Source organism: Stomoxys calcitrans, chromosome 2 (genome assembly GCF_963082655.1).
Source record: "Stomoxys calcitrans chromosome 2, idStoCalc2.1, whole genome shotgun sequence".
NCBI classification, from domain to species: Eukaryota; Metazoa; Arthropoda; class Insecta; order Diptera; family Muscidae; genus Stomoxys; species Stomoxys calcitrans.
In genome coordinates, this window is record NC_081553.1 from 29,031,861 (window position 1) to 29,053,548 (window position 21,688).

Consider the following 21,688-nt stretch of genomic DNA (forward strand, 5'->3'; position numbering starts at 1 on the left):
AAAAAGCAGTCATTTTGGCGAATTTTTTTGTTTACTTCAAGAGGCTAGTAAAATAAACGCAAAACATTTACCGTCCAAATCATAAAGAAAAATTTTTACATTAAATATATTCTTGTTCATTATACATTTTACTTATTATTATATTAAACTTTTAGTTTATTTTTGAATACTTTTATAGGAAACAAAAGGAATAATTGTTCATATGAGATCCTAAGCAAGAGCTCCGATTCATTACATTAAGCCAAATTGCAACATCTGTCTGTAGGAACAGAAAAGGAGCATCCGGCGGCTGGGCAAATTTTACGGTTCACCGTATTAAAAAGGTTTCTGTTAGATAAGGTTTCCCTTTTAGTTGAGGCCGCCCTATATAGTTAAATCCACGTTCCTTTTTTTATTTAATTTTAAAGAGTTGAAACGTATATTTTAGTTAATGTTATTATTATATTTTATTTTGTTTGGATTTTTATTGAGATTTTTCAAAGCTTGTTGCTAATGTTCACATCAAAATACATATTTTGCAATACAATTGTTATTGAGAATGGTTCGAAGCATCAGGTCCGTTATCACAACTACTTAACTACCATTCACAACAAGCTAGTACGGAAATGTGAATTTCCCCTTTAAGGGTGGTACTATGTTCGCTTTTAACGAAATTTGATTTGTAAATAAATGAAAATCGAAAATATAGAAAATTACACTTTTAATTTAGTTATTTTTGTATTGTATTTTTATAAACTTTTTTTATATAAAGTATATTGCAATGTATAAGATTTTCTTGGTAGGGACATGTACCCTATTTCAACTACAAATTTTAAATTGCCGCTATAAAAATATAACAGCGTTTTTCATATGGCCACAATGACTCACCTTGCTTGAATATAATATATCTTCTAATTTTCAGTAAAAGTTGGGTGGTTTTGCTTTTTTGTGGCTTTTTGCTTGCAAAAGAAGTTTGTGCATGACTCTGGCTATAATTGTGAATAATCAAAATCCATTACAGTTATACAGATGTTAGCTACAAGGGCATTTGTATGATAATAGTTTTGTTTGCCTTTGGAACCCACCACCATAGAATGGGACGTATACTAACCTAGACATTGCGTTCGTAAGACCTCATAATATTGATCTTCGTCCAAAACGGACTATGATATAGCACGTATATTAACCGTTTCTTCCGTTTTGAGATCTGAGCCCCTGGAAGTCCAATTTAGCTGAAATTTTGCACATAGTGTTTTATTAGGACTTTCAACATCCATGGTAGGCATAGTTCAAATTGATTTATAATCTGACATAGGACCTTAAATTTTTGCCTAATTTGGCAGAACGTAATGTACATATATGCTCTTTTACTGAGTTAATTTGTGGAAATTTTTAGCAAGGGTCGCAGAATCCATGGATCCATGGTGGTGGGTTCCCTAGATTCAGCCCGGAGTAAAATTGGGCATCTCTGCAAGACGTTTATTCATTGATTACCAAAAGTTACGTAACGTCAAGTAATTCTTAAATTGCTTCATATATTTTCATTAACAATAAACCTATCTACCCAAACGGATGTATATTACCTAGAGAGAACAGGGCTCAAACTAAAAAAGTTATCAAAAGTTACTTCATAGGCAATCAGCCAATTTATGGGGTTATATTGCTAATTTTCTCCTTCCAAATAAAGTTTGCGAATGAAAATTTTTTCAAATTTTTTAAGTACTCAAACAACTGAACAGTTTTAGGTGGCCATAATTGTGAATTGCTAAAATCTATGCACAATTATGACAGTTGTTCAACTGACAATCACAATTACAATAATAACAGTATTTATATGTATGTACATTGTTCGCGTTTAAATTTTTTTTAGTGCAAAACAAAACCAAATACTTTACATATTCCAAAACTAGACTGTGATGGTGTGGAATAGAGAATCATAGCAAGATATGTCCTTAAAGGTAAGTCGTAAATTGCTTATAACATTTTCATTCACAATAAGGCTATCTATGGGGATATATTGTAAACATTTCAAAGAAAAGACTGGTTCAATGATTAGGTGCGAAAGCATACATCGTTTGAATTTACCATAAGTAAGCTTGTGTTCAGGTTTAATTTAAGGTTGATTAAGACCAAAGGAGCTCTTAAAAAGGATTTTTTTAATTTTACCCTATTATATTAATATTTTATGTACAATAGTATAATTTATTTGCATTTAAGCGTAGTTTGGACATGATTTATGTTTTATCCACGGTTTTTTTTTGTCAGATTTAAAATTTAAAAGAATAGTTCTCGTTTTTAAACTCTTGATTGCAATTATATTAGAGTTTTAATCCATTACTTGAATTTGATATTTTATTCCTTTATGACTTGGGCTGCATAAGTTTTCTTTTTGGTTTTTTTTTTGTTTTGTTTTCTTTGTCTGTTCTGTACAAATAAAATTGATCTTTATTTTCTTTGTTGCTAAAGTGTACAAAATTACTAATGAACAATTTAAAACATTTTCTTATTTTAAATTTTCATTTTGGAAAAAATACAAAGTTTCTTCTAATAATAATATATATAACATAACATATTTTTTTTGTGTACGTATGCATGTTTGTTTTTTCTTCTTTTTTTTTTTGATATCCTGTATGTATGTGTATATATGCATTAAAAAACATGGACATTTATATGATACAAAATATTTCTGTTTTTAAAACTAAAATTAAAACTATAAGTTTGATTTGTTTTTTTTTTTCTTATACAATCTATATAACTCATTTATAAAGATATTTTTCAATTTTTTTTTCTTTTTATAATATTTTTTGTTTTGTTTCTCACAAAATTTGCTAACAAAAACATTTTGCAAAGGCACAAGTCAACATTGAAACAATTGTGTAAAAAAGCTAATTTTTGTAAAAAAAAGGTGGGTGGGGGATATTGAAAAGATATAACCCCACCTATATCAAAGGGAAAATTCACTGGTTGGCTGTTTAAACAAACATTAGTGGTCTGTTTGTTTTTTTTTTAATACAAGAAGAAATATAAAAGTTTAATTTTTGAAAGGCTTGCTTTGTTTTCTTTTGTTTTATATAAATAATTTTAAATAATAATAGTTATAATAATAAATATATATATAAAGAGATTATAGAAAAACACAACTAACCTGTTTAAGCTGTAATTTTGTTTTTTGTTTTGTTTTAAAGAAAAACATTCATTTTTAGAGACACAGAGAGATAGAATGCAATTAGCCATCGGATATCAGAGCAGAGAGGTGGACTTTTTACAATACTTGAGGAGGGGCCCCAGCTGCAGGGCACAACAGACTCAGGAACGGTTTTTTAATTTTTTCAAAATAGTTTTGGTTTTGTAAATTTAGGACATTAAAAAAAAAATAATAAAAATAATTTGTTCGATTTCTACACTTTTTTGTTTTTTTTTTTTTCGTTAAAAAAAAATCATTTAAGAAAGAAAATATAATTAAAAGAATTCTTCTTTTCAAAGGCTTGTTTTTTTTAATGGATTGTGATTAGGTTTAGGTAGTTGGATGGGGGCGTTTTGGAGTTTTTTTTTTGGGATTAGAGAAGTTAAAAAAATAGTAAGATGTAAAACTTCACTTGTTTATTTGTTCATGCCCTCTTTTTCTCACATCGTCTGCAAGACTATGTTTTTCTTTTTGCTTGTTTGATTGTTCTTTCAATTGATCTCGATAAAGCCCGGCTTTGCTGGGACCCCAACTGTTGCTCTCTGATAAGGATGCTCACGAGTAGCCGCCAAACGTCGTGTTTTAATGGCTCCTACTAAAATATACACACATATATATAATTATTACAAATTATTTTCAAAATTTCAAAAAATTTATGAAATATTTAACAAAATAAATATAATAGTAGCAATAATAATTATTATAAAAACAAATGTAGACTTTTTGTTTTGTTTGTTTCATTAATAATTAAAATAAACTCAATTAATTCCTGGGCTACCACAAATACTACTATGATGATAGGGCTTTTTAGCAAAATTATGGGCATTATCAAAATTTATAAGGAAAGGTTTCTTTGTTGCAGTTAAGGAAATATATATATATATATATATATATATATATATATACATATAATTCCATTGTTTCACAAATTCTTTGGAATGAAACGGCTTAACGTTTGGCTTTACACATTTTTTTTTACATTGTTTGAAAAAAGTGATTTTTAATAATTTTTTTCTTTTGCAATTTTTTTTTTTGAAAAAGGGAGATTTTTCGTATTTTAAATGCTAATCTTATATAAAATAAAAATTACACCACTTATAACATCACTGCTGGTCTATACTTCATAAATAAAATGAAAAAAGGCTTCAATTTATTTTAATGATTTTTTTTCTGTTTAATTTTAATGTCTTGCTATTGGTTTGTTTGTAATTTTTTTGTTCTTTGACTAGTATATTGTGTTCATTTATTGCTGTTGATAATGAAAAATAGAAATTATTGGACGGATTTAACACAAGGATTAGAAAAAAAGGATTGTTTTTAAAAAGTTATCAAATAAAAAAATATGCAAACATGGCACTCAATACACTACACAATTTTCATACATAACACTTTTGTTGCTCAACCAAAATGCAGGAGATGTCCCCTTTATAACAGAAAAAAACACATGGTTTTCCGATGTTTGTCAACCTCTCACAACAACTATTTACATCTCTAGCAGGCAGGAGAGAGAAAATTAAACTTTCAAAACTTATTGGTAATTGCAATTGACTACAGTTATTAACATTATGTGTAGCCTATTGATAGAATAATGTTTGCAACAATCTCCACATTTTTTTCTTGAATCTATACCACGACATATTAACCCAGGTAGTGTACAGCAAATAGTTCAGTAAAATTTTTTCTCGCCAACTGCACTATCTGCCAACAAGTTTTAATAACGTTCATTGTGTATTTGCATTATAATTAAGAAGCATAACACACACAAACAACAAAAAATGGTGCAAACTAGCAGCAAACTCCAAATCACAGTTGCACTTGCACTTGCACTGTTTTTGACTTAATTTTTTGTTGTTGGGCATCTGCTACTACCTGCCAAGGTATGCTTTGCACAAAATAGCTAGACGTACTATTGTGAATGACAAACATTCTTTTATTGCTTGTAGCAATGCATTTTTCTGTTTACATATGAAAATAGTGTAGGTTTAGTTTATTAAATGTAAATCATTATGTCCATACATGTGTTTCCTACTATAAGCAAAAAAAAAAAAAAAAAAAATAAAGCCTGCGCTTAAAACTTATTAGAACTACAAACAAATTAATTACAAAAAAATTAAATAATAAAGGCAAATAAAATAATTTAGCACCTTCTTAGATTCATATGTATGTTTCAACTCATATTAAATTATACACGAACAACAGCCTTAGCAAACGAAACACATAAAATAGATAAACTCAGAGATATACCAGGGTTCACTAATAGAAGATTGTTGAAAGCGAACATACGACCGACAATTACTTAAATTTTAAACAATCTCACTCAACACAAAATGGTGATTTCTTTTGTTTCTTTCTTAGGGTCGGTGCTCTATTCGTCATTTGAAATAAACAACTTTCAAACAAATTTTTAGTGGAAATTGCTTGAAGAGAATAAACCCTTTTTTACGTTTGGGTTTCAAAACCAGCAGTTAAAAATATGTTTCCCTAGGAGATTTAGTGGACAAGATTGTGCTGATAAAAAATAATAAGTATAAAAAACTGAAAATTTTTCAAAATCGGTTGAAAACAAGCTTAATTACGTTCATTGTTCATTCACAACATCTTTGTTCATTCGCATTTCGCTAAACATTTTTTTATTTTATCTTAAGCTTTCGAAACAGTTTGGAAAAACTAAACAAATAAGATTTTTTTTAACTTAAAAAAATCTTTTTGTACAGCACAATCTTTCCTTGCACTAGGATTGATTATTTAATTATTATAAAAGTGATGTTTTAGAGTCCCAACCTTTAGTTTCTTCACTTGTTTTCTAATGTTTGCAAATTACAGTTTAGGAAAGAGTCCGACGTCACATCTATATGACCAATGTAAGGAACGAAGCACAAAATAACTTGGCTTGGCCTTTAGACTTTCTCTCATTTAGGGCATTTTTAACCGTCACATTTTTATATTCTCAATGTTAATAGGGCCTTCCCACTTTTTGTTTTCGCCAAGTGATGTAAGCTTCTATTAGTAAACCGTAGAAATTGTCACAAGTTTTGTTTTGTATGTCACAACGATTTCTTAAAGCTGTTGTTATATTAAAAATAATGTTAAAATTAAATAAAAAAATAATAAATTAATAAAATACACATAAGATATCTGTTCGGCATATTCTTGTAATGTAAGAGCTGAGCTGAGTTGTGTGTAAGTACTTCTAATAAAAAATGACTATTAATTGAAATAAAGTTTTTGTGTTTGGGTGTGTTTGTGTAATAACATGGCACAAATTGGAAAATTCAAACGGGTTCCTTACCATAAGACTACAACTTAATAAATTACATATTTATCTGATTTTCTAACAACTAATTCTATGTAAAATTTTTTCTTTTGCTGTATGGTGGTCAATGTTTTAAGTTATTATGGCCTTTTTTTGCAAACTACAAAAGAAAAAATCAATTATAGTAGGAGGAAAATATAAATTGTGAGTTAAAAAATTGTATAGACCTTTAAAATTTTTAAATTACTTAAAAAAATTAGAAAAAAAATCGAAACCGAAGTTACAACCAGGTGTTCAATTCTCTTTCTATGAAAACACAAAATGAAAAGTTTACGTTTTCATAACATTTTCTATTCTTGTTTTGGGTAAACATAAAAACAAAAAGACATTTTGTCAGCATGTTTTCATATGAAAACAAAAATTAAAATATTTTTTATTTCATGTTTTCATAGAAAGAGAATTGAGCCCCAGATATGTAAAATTTTACAGGTTAGTTGACACTTGGTGTTACTAAATTCCCATCGTTATATCTGTCAAACTAGAAATAACAGCTATATGATATTTGTTTTTTTACAACTTATTGTATTGTTTACAAGCCTCCAAAACGAAATACACGCCGTAGAGGCATTCAAAAAGCTAAAGATCTGAAAATATCCCTTGAAAGGATGCAAATTGTATATGAAGTAAAGGTGCCAAAAGGGGCGCAATCTTACGGCAAGCTAAAAAATTTCCTTCGAAAGAGCAAAGGGGCTCTGTTTTCCGAACATATGAGAAAAATTTCCAAATACAGAAATTCCTCAATTCCCAAAAGGAACGTAAGAAAGCGCAAGTAAGAGAATTTGAGCCCACAAACTGCCATCCGAATGTTCTGTCTTCAGTTATGGTAAGGGCAGCTGTGAGAGTTCTGCAATCTCCTTTATCGAGCCCGGCGTTAAAGTAAATTAGACGTGTTATCGGTAAAACATTTAGAAAGCTGCTTTCAAACTGTGGGCATGTAAACATTTCGGTCGTAGATAATGGACTTATAGACAAGACTTGGCACCGCCACAAAAAGCACGTATAGGTCAAGAATGGCACAAAAAACCATGTTCTGCACTTCATTTTGTCCACACAGTGGATTTCAATGCGCTTTTTGCCAATCCAGTGGACTTTTCTATTTGTCACGTTTGAGAGCAAGGTCAGGACTAAATTGGGTGAGCTGAAGAAAACCATTGTACGGGATAGGGTCAAAATACCGGCAAATTACATACGTGCAGCTTGCAACTATACAAATTTCTCTATGATTGGATAACAAATGAGACCTACAAATGAAACGGAATCGAAACACTGACAGACGGACTTGATTAAACCAAATCAGGAAGCATTTATGAGGCGATTGATCACTGCCACATTCGCAGTGCAGGGTACAGTTTGTGTTTCAACAATATGAATGCCATATAAATGTTTACTATGTTTACAAATTGCATTCTAGGACGTAAAATCCTTAAACACATCCCTTAGAAAATAACACATACCATTTTGGACCTGGAGGCTGAACATGTTATCCTTAAAATATAATTTGCTCGTCAAAAGGAAAAAAATGGAGAATGTGTTTCTCTATTTCCAAAAAATTATCTTATTTGCAGCGTGGGATTGTCTAATGGCTTTTTATATAGCGAATAGTTAATGATAACGCCCCAAAATATGCTACGCTTTTTGTTAAAGTGCATACCGACTTCAAACTGATCGAAACAGATTTTAAAATTTATAAATAACATTAAATATTGAAATAAATGAAACTAATTTGTAAAATTTCCTCCTGCCATATTCCCTATTTCCTTTGATATTCTAAATACTTTGACTTAAATCAAAGTATTGTATTTAGAATTTGCCGCTTAATTCTAATATTTTGAGACGTTATATGGCGATGCTTCTTAGAAAAGAAAGAGACAAAATCGAAAAAATAGTTCTTAGAAAAGACCCATAACCAAAACAGAAAAATAATAATAATAACTTCAATACTAAACTTAAATATAATAAAAAGTATATAATAGATATGAATACAGAATTGCAGCAAGTGCATGAGAAATAGAGAGAGAGAGAGTACAGTAAAGTAAGCCTATGAAAGCTTTTTAAATACTTTTTTCTTTTTTTAATATTTGAGTTGAGAACTTCCTAAATATAAAAGTTCTTACAACATGCAAGTATAACTATATATAATACATTACAACAAATAAAAAATCCTATATAAACACATACAAGGTTGTTTTTTAGATTTTAAAGAAATGTTTGTTTTGTTTACCATTTAACTAGAATATACTCATTTTGTTTTGTATTTAAAAAATATATAAAAAAAATAGAGAATAGGAAAGTATAGAAGATAAATAAAATACTAAAAAATTAAAAAAAAAAATCATCTCCCTTTAGGTAGAATTATAAAATACAAACCGGAAAAGAAAAATATAATAAAAATCACTTTTTTCCTAACAAGTTTCTAAATTTCAAAAGTTTTTCTTTCAAAGTATTTTGTTATAGAAGTATAGAAACTTAAATTTAAAAAAAAAATTGTGTATTTTTTTTTGCATTTCTATATATTGTATTGGTTTTTCTGCTTCTTTTCTCAAAAAAAAAAAACTATAATAAAATTACACCTATGAGTTTACGAGCAATAATTTAATAAAATTTATTATAGTGGTGGCTTTGTCTGTTGCTTGGTTGTCAGCGCCAAACAATTGAATTGAAAATACAAAACACTAATCCCTTGTATAGTGAATATTGTTTTGAAAAGATCGAGTTTCTTTTAAGCTTGATCTATAATCTGCGATATTTCAAATATAAAATTATATTAATTTTTCTATATAACTACAATGGAGCAGAGTTGTGTTGGTGTAGGGAAAATCTTGGATTTTTGTTCTTTTGTATTGTTGTTGTTGTAGTTTTGTAGATCAGAAAAACAATTATTAATTATAAATATTAGAATTAATTATTCTAATTGAAATCTATTTCAAAAGACGGAGCCGGCATGCAAATATCGACCAACTGCAAAATGTTTACACAACACAAAAAAAAATGGAAAAACAAAAAAAAGGAAATTATAATAATAATCAATCAACAGTTTTTCATTAGAGAATCTTCGTTTGTTTAAGTAAAAAATGGGATCAGTGGGAGAGTTGTTTGGTTGGTTTTAGAGTTGCTTTAAGTGGTTGATTTGGTGATTTCATTTTATTGTAATACAAAGCCGCTTAACCGATTATTATGATTATTGCATGAGTAGAAAACTAAAAAGAAGCTGGTTCCTTGATTTGTTTGCTGTTAAACTGTTAAGTTTCATAAAAAGCCAGGTTAAAAGTGCTGCAGTGAAATGATGATTATTCGAGAATGTAATAGTTATAGTGGTGTTGTTGGTGTCTACACTTAAAAACGTTTAAAACTGGAGTTGCTTCTAACCTTTCTTAAGAAAAAAGTAGTTCTAAATGTTATAGCGAAAAGAACAAGTGAAACAATTATAAGCCAAAAATCAACAAATAAATCTAATAAAGAAAACAAACACACACAAACAATTATGTGGTCATGGCACTAGTCATAATAATAATAATAAAAAAAAATAATATAAAAAAAAAATTATGGTCTATATAGAAAAAATAAAGCAAATAAATTAAATAAAAAAACGTGATAATTTAAAACAAACAACAAAAATAAATAATTTAAAAATACTATTAAAAATAAAATCTTCCGACAAACAACTATTTCACAGGGATATTGCGTTTTTTCCTATCTAGAAAAGAACAAAGGCCGTTGTTGATTTGCTGATTTAAATGCATTTTTTTTTCTTACACCATTATATTTGAATTACTTAATCTTAAAAACATTTAAAATTTTTAGAGAATTTTCTTACCATTTTTTCGTTACAATGTTTCTTTTAATAGCCTCACCCAATAGAATATAAGATCGTGGCCTTGGAAATAATGTTTAATTATAAGTTTAGCTGGGCAGAACATTGAAAGTTATCGGCTCTAGGTAATGTTAAGTGCTTGAAAAGTAGGTTTCGCCATACTGAACAAGGCTGTTCATCATTGTGAATGACAATGCAACAGCTGTAGGATAAAGCAGTAATATTCATTTCAAGTTTCTCCGTTCAACCAAACTCATTGAAACAAAAAAAGTAATTACATTTAAAGAGTCAAGGTTGTTCACCAAGGGTTCACAGCACCAAGCCAGCTTCGAGCCGCGATCCGATGGATAATGCTAAACGCAACCCCGCTTTAATAATAATAAAGATTTATTGTGTCGCCTGTAGTGACCTTAGTTATAATCAAACTAACAAAATCACCATTACGTTGCAAACAGTCTAGGCGAGAAGTTGTTGATGTTGCAGTGTGTTGTGTACTATATTTCGTCTGCTTGATTCTGTTGAGTGTCCAGATCCAGGAACTCTGCGACTAAGATTGGGTGCGTCCAGAGGGATCTGGGTCTGAGACGAGTGGGTCTGTTTGGGCAGTTAAACAGGTGACGTGTATCGTGCGGTCCCTGGTCACAATCGGGACATACATCTTGCACGTTGGCATCAGTCCTTGCTCTGTAGGAATTGAGGCAACTGCATCTGCCGGATCGTAATTGAGCCAGGACTATTCTGGTTTGCCGGGGGAGGTCAATTTCATCAGGTGCAATGGGAGGCGGTCGTTCTCCAATGCGTGTTACAAAGCTGACCGGACCACACTGGCGCTGCATAACTAAGCAGACTAGGCGAGAAGTATGTTTAAGTAGCTTATGCTTAAACAACAGACTGCACCAGTGTATATAGTATAACAATTAACATATATATGGCATGGGCGACGAGGTCCTTTGAAATCAGATAAAAATATGCGAATATATATTTGATTGGGCCGTATTTAAACAGAGTTAAAAATGTCAACTCGAGTCTGGTGAGACCATGCCAATTAGCTGTTCATAGGAATACAGTGAATAAATGATTTTTTTTTTCATTGTAAAAATACCCCTTATTCTATGAAGGTGCATTTTTTGCTTGGTTAGGTTAAGGTATTTTTTGGTACTTAGAGCGACGATTGCTGGCTTAGGTGCATGTTCATACTGGCATGGATCGGATTATAATCTGCACCCTCATTTTCAAACTTACCTAACCTATCTTAGGTTAAGTTAGCTTAGATTCTTGCCCAAACAACCAATTACAATTTTAGTCCATTGTAACACAACAGTTTTTTTAAGAGTGAACTCACAAACTCTCGAACAAAACATCAACTCTGCTTTCAGGATGCTGAGCTAATTTGTGTAAATTTGGTTTGCAGAATCCATGGAGGTAAAAATTCAAGGTTCCGCCTAGCAGAACTGGGCTCCTTTTTTGTTTTAACTTTTGGCCTTACAAAACTTTTTTTATTAACTTATAAATTATTTTTCCATATTATACAAGATTAAATTTGTAAATAAATCATATAACCAATATATCATACATTGCACCCTAATGTTTATTCCAGATTTGTACTCTGTTCCAAAATACCTTTCATTTAAGTCCCTTATATATTATACCGATTGCTCTGTATGCCGGTTTTGGTAGATTTTTTTTTTGACTGTTGTTCTATGTGTAAGCGACAACAATTTGCGAATAATATAAAATGACAATCCTGTAAATGAAGCTAAGTAGAACTTCCATGCCACGAGTAGCTAATATTTCTCTATAAAAATAACCTTCAAAATTATTATGTTTTATATCGTAGAAATGCAACTTCTGGTTTAACATATTTTCGGTTTCGGCCGCTGTCTAAAGTGTTTTTCTTCTTTTATATACTATGCTATTCACAATAGGCGTGGTTTACCAATATGAACATCTTCAGTTGATGCTGCCAATTCGTAAATAACATGGATTCCTAGGTCCTAGAAATTGAGAAAAATGGCACTAATAAGCTGTGCGGAACTTCGATGCTCCCCTTTATCTTCAAGTAGGCACCATTTTTTTATATTGTAGAAATTGTACTTTCATTGGTAGCCTCACAATTTCAGTCTCTCCCCGTTGTTTGAATCAGCTGATTTGTTTGTTTACATTTACAGGTAGACAAATAAAAGAAATTGCAAATTATGTTAAAAAATATTTTTAATTACAACATGATGCCTTCGATTGTTGTATAAATAGATACAAGTCCATGTTAAGTTATGAAACCTGGAATTTACGATATAATTTATATCTGAATCAAAAAAATTATTTAACATAAATGCCAAAATTACAGGTAAGAGCTATTGGGATAAAAAAAACTGGGCTCTAGGAGAACTGAATATTTTTGTCTTTGTCTCTAGCAACATGCAAGTTAATTATTCAAAATAATATGAATCTCCAGTGTTAAAGTTTGCAGGTGTTATTGACAAGCTTATGCTATTCGGTATCTGAGTTGGTAGCGAGCTCAGATTATCAGTACGGTCGTAGTGCTAAACCCACCAAAGGCTTGGTCTGTCGCCACTGTGGTATGCCAACCTATATATGAGCCACACTGGCTTCCAGGGGAAATGAATTAGGAAGCCCCTTAAAGTATGCAAAAATAATTAAAACTACCAAAGAGGCAAAAAATCGTTGAAGGAAACTTTTAGCATTTTAACAAAGGGAATCTGAAAGCACTTACACATTAATCGGTCTTTGTTCTTTTCATTTATCTCAGATTTCAAATCTACCAAATGGAAAGATTGTTTGTTGTAAAAAAATTCTTTATATTATAAGAAATGCGTATGTAGGTTTAAAAAATACTACTGTGCGGGTCAATGGAAAAGTTCTCAAAAAACATAAATAAAAACCGATACCCATATGGTAATAAAATTGTTCACTACTTTGAATTTCTACGTTGTTTTTTTTTTTTTTTGATGTTTTTAATATAAAATAAATATAAAATAATAAATAAATTAAATATTGCAACTATTCCGTTTAATTTTATGTGTAATAATTCCCTAGTGCAGGCATTATTTCGAAAAGCAAACAAAGATTGTAGCCCTAATAATAATAAAAATAATTTATAAAAAAATAACACATTAACCTCTCGTGCTCTTAACATAATAATAAAAAAATTTGATATAATATAATAAAAAATGATTTTCAGTAAAAAAAGAATGGTTTGTTTGCCATAATTATGTTTTTTCTTACTATTTGTTTTAACAAAACCATTAGATTATGTATGTTCATGTTTGTTTTTTGAGTAGATGTGTGGAGTATGGGAGGTTGGTGTGATGTATGCAGAATAAAAAAAATTAAGTATTAGAATATATATGTATGAATTATTGCTCGCTGAAAATTTTTTAAGAATTTGTTGATAAATGTTTTATATGGAATTATAATATTACTAATAAATAAGCTCCTTTAAAAAAATAATATTATAGTTGTTGTTGAGGGTTAAACAGAAATGATAGGAGCAAATAAATTAATCCAAAAATCATATTAGAGCCGATTCAATGAATTAATTTTTTTTTTGGTTTGGTTTTTTTTTGTTTTTTGTAAAATAAGATATTCGTTTTTGGTTTTGTAAAGTGATAGAGGAAGAGATTTTTCTGTTTGATTTGTTGGAAAGAAAATATAAAGAAAACTTTTGCTTATCTGGCAAACAACCCACCGCTATGATCTGCGTATTCCGTCAGCAGAGGATTTCCGGTCAGGGCGGTATTGTAGATATTGTAATCACCATAGGGGGCAAAGATCATGCCATGGGCGGGATTTTCAAAAGCTGGTGCTGGTGTTGCGGTACCCGATAATATACTCGCCGCCGATGTGGGCACTGTCATGCGCTGTGACAAGATCAAGGGTGCACCCAAAGGTGCCGCCTGGGGAGCACGCATCTGTGTAGCCAAGCCAGGCAGAGTAGGAGCCAAAAGGCGATTATCCGCTGAGGCAGCAGCCACCACACGACGCCATTCTTCATCACACACTGAATAGAAGGAAGAAAAATAAAACCAAAACAAAACATATTTAGATTTTTCAATTAAAACTCGAAAAGGGTAAAAATATCAAGTTCGTCTTCATATTTGTTTGTGTATCTTTTTATATATGGAGAGTTGTTTGAGTTGAAGTTAAGGTTAAGGTTAATTTTTTTAGCTTAACCGCCTTTTTAATTAATAACAAATATTATTCAAAGACATGGTAGTAGAGACCAGAAAAAAAATTATTTTGAGAAAGACATACCTTGAGCCATATTTTTCGCTGTGGTTGTATCCCTATATGTGCCATTAATTATAGCTAATTCCATAAGTTGACGCTTTTTAAGTTCATCTTCGCCTTCCGCTTGCTGTTTGTCGTCAAAATGTCATTTCCAACGATGAACGCGATGGTCATAATGACGATGTCGACGTACGAATGGGTTTGTTTCAACAACAATTGTTTGTGTTTTTGGTTGTTTGATGGCGTTGGCAGTGGCAGCGACGTTGGTTAGTACATTGATTTGGTTTGTTTTTTTTATTTAAATTTGGTTTTAATGCAGTTACCATTTGAGTTTTATTTTTTGGTTTTGGTCAGAAAATAAAATGAAAAGTAAAATTGTAAAAATTAATCAGGGTTATTTTCATTAAGTTCAATTAATTGAAGTAGGCAACAAAATTAACACTAGAACAAAAGTATTTAGAAAAAAAAAACTTATAAATTATATTAAAGCCAAGAGCTTAGAAGGCACAAACATGAGGCACAGTGATTTCAAAAACATAAAACAGAGAATTTATATATTATAATAAATACTCAAGTTAAATGATTTTAGGCATTGAATTTGTAAATGAAGATATCTTTTTTTGCCTTTCACTGTGCCCCTTTTGTCCCCGACTTTTCCATTTTAGAAAACAATTACAAAACATAAACTAATAATGAAAAAATTACGGCTTCTTGTAGGCAGGCAAAAGGGCAATACTGACGACTGTTTCCTGTGTTAGGGTTTTCCCTTTTGAGACTTGTTTCTTTTTCTTTTTTGTTTTTGACAAAGGACTCAAGACAACTTGCCTTTAAAAATATGTCTCTATCCTTGCAGCATAAACGAAGGCAACAAACAAATAAACATATAGAACGTTGATGAAAGTTTTTTTTTTAAGAAAAACAAATTCACAAGAAACATTTTTATTGCTTATTTTGTTTCAAGGTTATCATTGATATTTAGCGCGCACAGTGTTTGATGGGTTAAATGGGGGGGTCAGAGGATAGGGGGAAGTTTTGGGTGTTTTCTGTTTAAGTTTGTTATAGATATACATATCTAATTCATTTATGTTGGAGGATTTTTCATGTTTTTTTGAACTTACCGGTACAAGTAACTTTTGTACTTCAGCAACGGCCTGGGCCAATTTGATTTTGGCACGGTTTTCTGTATCTTCGACGGTAATGAGAACGTGTAATTCATCAGATAAATGTTCCCAATTAGGTTTACCTCTGTTGGCATCCTCCTGGAAGAATAAAAAAATGAATTAGTCATTTCGTTAACTTGGCGATAAAGAAAAAAAAAGGAAGAATAAAGTTTAACAATTTCTCTCAGTAATTTATGCCTGTTAATATTAAAGTTATTACTGTTTTTAAAAAACTTAACCCCAAGGACCGGAATTCGGTATAATAACCAAAAAAAAAATGGCAGCAGCTGTCTCTATTGTGAATGACAGCTGTTATGATCGGACATTACTTTGTTATAAGTACTGTATGAAACAGTTGAGCTTAAATTCACATTTTCAAGAAACATGTAGTCTACAGTATTGTAATTAACATAGATTGCGCTTTGGCTTTGAGGATCATAATTTTTGAGTTCTAAGCAATTTTGGAAAGTAATTTTAGCAACCGGCACTCTCTTTCATTTGGTACGTTGCTGCTGAATGAAGCGTTACTCTGTATGTTGCATGCATCGCTCCAATAGCAATTCGTCTTGATAGTAAAATGATTTTCCAGGATGAGGCTTCTGGTACCGAATTACGGATTTCGCAGCATTTTCAATAGAGTGGGCAATGGTTTACCATTGCGTCGGTATATCATCAAGACAACGATTGCTTTCATCATGCAGCTGGGTCGGTCGAGTGGAGTATGCCGTTGCTATCCGTTGCCCCGCTTCCGTGCAGTGTCAGATCGCACTTTTCTCGCCATGCTTAGACGGGTGCGCTTCTTTGCTGCAATAAGGTAATGATCCGAATCCATGTTTGTTCCTCGGATTGATCGTACATCTAACACGCGTTTTAGAAATAGTTTATGTTAAAGTGACAGTCTAAAATCAAAGCTACTATTACAACTTTTCTCCCATTGGTCGTGATCCTTACACCAAAAAAGTGTGGCAACGTCATACTAATGCATCTAGGATTGCCACAATGCTCGTCATGTGTTTGCTTTATCAAAAGTTCTCGTTTGCGTTAAACTCCTAGGACTCAGAAACCATTTTATTGTTTTCTTTTATTTGATGGTTTCTATAATAAAAAAAATTATGGCGATAAGTCTCCTACTTTTGACAGCAGGTACGCTTTTATGTAAAAGTTAAAGTCAAAGAAACAAGAAATAAAAACATATTGGTCTAAGCTGGTTAAAACAAAAAGAAAAAAAGTTTTCCTAAAAAAATTGAAATTACTACGTTAATATAAATGCCCGTAATAATGAATATATGAAATTTTAGTAAAATCGGAAAAGGGAATCGGGGGTCAGAAGTTAATCGTAAGTTCATGTGAAGGAGACAGTCCAGCCATAGATATATTTGAATCAACGCACTTGGATGGTTTACTACAACAGACTTGTAGTTGATCAGTTACTTATATCTTTTATGTTAAGTGTCAACGATAGTTGTAACACTTATCAAACATAAATCTACCATAATGACATGTTTATACATTTCATCACGTTTTTATTATATTTTTATCTATAATTTTTTTTTAATGTATTGACGTTACCAAATGGTGCTAAGGCACCTATAGCCATAGTAACATTAAAACATACCGTTACACTAATATGAACACCCTGTGTTAAGAACATAGGCAATAGCAAAAGCTATTGTGATTGATGATCAAACAGCTGTTAAGGAAATTGGATAACATTAACAATTCACAAAAATGGAATTAAAATAGCTCATCGCCAATAATAATAATACATTTGAGAGCCAAAAATATATTTATCAGTACAAATGTGATTGATATACGCAAGGTTAAAGATAATTACAAGGAAATTTCCAACAAAATACTCAAACAGATTACAAAATATTCTTAAAACCCTACAGCAAAAAGCGTTGGTGGTTGGCGTCAGGAAATCCTGCTACATTAAACTGGAACAATTTGGGAAATTAGTGGCTACATGGTTTAACCTTGAATTATTCAATCCCATGGCAGCCGATTGTACGTACCGGATTGACCCAGTAGAGTCCTTAATCGGCAAGGGCTGCCTCCTCAGTACATAACACACTGCTACAACAACAACATTGAATCCATTACTTGGATGTACATCTATGTACATAGAAGTCTTTCACGAAAAGACAATTTTATTTCCGAATTAAGTTGAATTTGATTTAAGTCCTCTTAAGTAATGAATGTATTCCATGGAGGTAATACTAATAATACGATTTGAAGTAGGTTTTGTTTTATAAATTAATAAATCTAAACCCTTCTTGTTCATTCTAGCAATCCATGATCGAAGAAAATAAATCCCAACATCTAGAAATGAGAAATGTCACAAGCTAAGGGTATATTTTGTGTCAGTAACGATTTTTGTACATTGTATAGAAAAAATAGGATCTGTTGTTGATTTGCCGCCTAGCATTGTCGTAGGCGACCAAAATAATTGCAATGATTTTTCTTTTTTGTATTTTAAGTAAAAATTAAAAATACAACAAGCGATAATGGTATATGCATATATACTACAAACGGATATGTGAAAAATGCAATGCACTTTCTGCAAATTTCTAGAGCAGAGTCATTTTAGCCACTCACTCAGTCAGCTAGTCAGTCAGTTAGTAAGAGAATGAATCCATTGGAAATGAAAAACCAAAATGTAGCAGCGACGTCGCATAAACCAAAAATATGGCATCCGTATGACAAACTTAAAATCCAAACAAGCCAATTTATGTGATGTGATGTGGTGAGTGGGTGAAATGCGCTGTTGCTACTGATGTTGGCATATTATAGAAAAAAAAAGAAAATGTCTCATTCTCCGATGATGGGCTTGGGCTGGCCAGCGAATGGACAGAAGGAGGACGACCAACCGACCACATAGATATTTTGTGGTTCAGTTTTGGCTTTAATTAAAAAATGCAATTTTTCCACATTTAATAATTTGTTTAGAAAGGAGGGGGGAAAGAAAGAAATGCACCAAAACGCAAATGCAAATTGCATATCATGGAGGACTTTTGACGCCATCATCAGCTTGCGTTGCATTCTGAGTATTAATGAATATACAAAAATTTCCTTTTGAATAATAATTTAAAATGATTTCTATCCAAAATAGATTTTAAGTAACATCAGATTGAATCGCATCAGCAGTCAGTCGCATTCACACTCATCGCTGCTTTGGCGGGGCTATGATTCATAATAAGACCAAGAGATTTTCAAAATATTTCTATTTTATTATTAATTTCTGCGTGATTTCAGAGGATTTGCGTAAACGGGAAACGAACTGTCAGCAGAATTTAAATCGCTATCATCATTTAGAGATATGATTGACCCACTCTATGCTTCCAATGATAAGGCCACCATCCCATCATCTTGCTATCTATCATACATACATAGATATATGTTTTCGAAAATAGAGTGTTGTGTGGAACAAATTGATAGACCGCAAGATTAAGTGAATATGTAAAACATTTTGTGGTCACATTATCAAAACAATTCATCATCATTCGTAATGCATTGGTAAATCTTTCATTTAAATAGGACTTGGATGTGAAATGAAAGTCATTTTTTATAGCAAGCAAGCAAAAACAAAAATTTCCTATAAACATGTCCATGGTGAAAATGGCAACTATATCTATAAAATGGTTTATGGATAAAACAAGACCTTATAAAAAAAAAAAACAGACTGAAAGGAGGATAGGCCCAAAGGCCTAGGAATCTATCTGTTCATGACAGCAAGCCGATTTAATGAGTTTGAGACAAACGAGTACAAGGGCCGAATTACCGCATACGTGAACGAATAAAATCGTTCGAAATTTCTCTATTGTGAATTATGTAACTATTAATTGAAAGGAAGTTTTTGAAAAAGACCTAGCTAGCTGACTTTAAGAGTTTGAGACAATAGTACAGGCTTTCCTTCTTGGAACGACGGGTTTTCCAATAAGAGTGATAAGATCCATTCCATGCTCCTCCGTGATATACGCCCTTTTCTTCTCTCTCTTTGGCTCATCTCTCTTCTTTAAAGTAACCTTTGAACTTACAATCAACCTAAATCTTACCTAGTTTTTTTTTTTTGGAAAAGTTTTTGTCATAACTGTATTTTCTTGAAAAAAAGTAATGGTTCCCTATTTTTTTATTGAAAATTTCGATACTCAAGATAATTTACTATAAAATGTTTTGTTTTTGTTTCTTCAAAAATGACTGCTTTATTCCAAGTTTTCTTATCCCCCCTTTTACGTTTAAGTGTCTTTATGTCTGTGCTACTTTGGCTTTACTTTACTCAAGATTTCATAAGCGGCAGCTGTGGCACATGTCCATCGTGGAAGTCGACACAGGCCTTCGACGTTGTGGCGTTCAATAAAGAAAAAAAAAAACCAAAAGTAAACATAGAGTAGTGACACATTTTGTACGATTGCCAATAACTTTTACTGAATTTCTTTTTAAGTGTTTGATGTTGTTGTCAATGCGACAACACATAAAACACAAGTGGCAACAGCAGAAGCAACAAACAAAAAATCACAAATTCATTGCAACGAATTTAAATAAAGAGGTCTTTCTATCACTTATACCCATTCTCTTACTTAGAAAAACTGTTCCTTACACCCTTGTTATCGTTGAACCTCAAGCGCTACTGTCTTTCGTAACATAAGTTTTTCTTCAAATTGAAAAACATTTCACCATACTCGTATAGCAATCAGTTGCAATAACGATGTACGTTATGATGATTATAGTAGCTTAAGTGTACATGTGTTGAACGTGACGTACCAATAAAGGAAATACGTGTAAGTAACTGAAACGGATGTGGCCACGGTAGTAAACACGAATTTTTCTTTAATCGATTATCCGCCCCCTTTAAGTGCGTGATGGTCTGTCAAAATACCGTTATATTAAATTGTTAATGTTTGTAATACTCAACGAAAGATAACTACGATAAAATACCGTGAAAGTGATATTAATTGACACAACTAGGAACAGGGCCTATTGTGAATGGTTATTGAACAAAGAAGACGAATGGATTGTAATTCAACAAATCCCTACAGTGTTTCTTTCTGGAGTATGGTTTATAAATTGACACGTGCCATAAAAATAATTGTTTTATTGTTTTTGTTAATAATTACAATTTGTTTTGTAACATATAACCCCATTTAAACTGCTGATTAAATCCGGATTTATTGCTCAGGTCGTTTGTATCTTTGAAAAGTGTTTCATTGTAAAATTTCAGTCATGGTAACTTTGTTGCTGATATTTCGAATATGGGAAAAAAGGAATCGTTTCATTACTTCGGGTAAAACTGAAATAAAAAAATCTATTGCGAATGATTAATAGTGGATGCTTTAAAACTTCACAATAATGCAATGAATATCTATTTTTCAGAAAATTTTCCTTAAAAATTTAATGCTGATGAGCGAATAAAACTGCTTAAAACATTTTAACCCTTGACACCAAAAGGAAATAAATGTCCAAAATTTCAGAAATTTCGAATTTTTATTCGAATACCGATTTCTTCTAAATATCCCAGCTGCTACTTATTAAAAATAAAAAATGAACAACACATCATATTGACTGCGGGAAAAATACCTTCGAACAATGCAATGAACTCCACCCCCTACTCAAGTGTGTTCCAAATTCACCAAAGTCCCCACCAAAGGCATTTTTATGTGTTTTTTTTTTTTCTTAAAATAGTGTCAGAAATTCAGAAATTTTTCTGATGCCTGTCTATGTGCGAGAGGATCAAGTGAGTGGGCACAGTGAACGAAGACGATTCTGGCGGGCTTATTCAGACAAAAAATTATATATACAGGGTGGCTGATGAATATTGCTACAATGATGAATATTGCTACATTTTTTTTTCGGTGTATGGAATACATTTTTCTTTTATTCATGTTAAATTAAATTATTAAATTAATTATTAAATTATTATTAATTAAATTAATTAATTAATTAATTAAATTAATTATTAAATTATTATTATTAAATAGAAAAAAAGTTATTACATT

At 31.3% G+C, this 21,688-nt stretch overlaps 1 protein-coding gene across 8 annotated transcripts in view; it reads right to left on the reverse strand.

Moving 5' to 3' along the window:
* The window catches only part of LOC106082599 (protein held out wings), a 159,077-nt gene that overhangs the window by 6,511 nt on the left and 130,878 nt on the right, over nucleotides 1-21,688 (reverse strand). For 5 of the 8 annotated variants that reach the window (XM_013245221.2, XM_013245218.2, XM_059362258.1 and 2 more), the window contains 4 exons: nucleotides 15,654-15,794; nucleotides 14,560-14,662; nucleotides 13,994-14,305; nucleotides 3,125-3,758 (listed from right to left, as the gene is read on the reverse strand). In XM_013245221.2, coding sequence (XP_013100675.1) covers nucleotides 3,655-3,758; nucleotides 13,994-14,305; nucleotides 14,560-14,662; nucleotides 15,654-15,794 — 660 coding nt within the window. In that variant the 3' untranslated portion in view covers nucleotides 3,125-3,654. Of the gene's footprint in view, nucleotides 1-3,124; nucleotides 3,759-6,064; nucleotides 9,435-13,993; nucleotides 14,306-14,559; nucleotides 14,663-15,653; nucleotides 15,795-21,688 lie in introns of those variants that run through there. The other 3 variants (XM_059362259.1, XM_059362260.1, XM_059362261.1) reach the window with 3 other exon arrangements.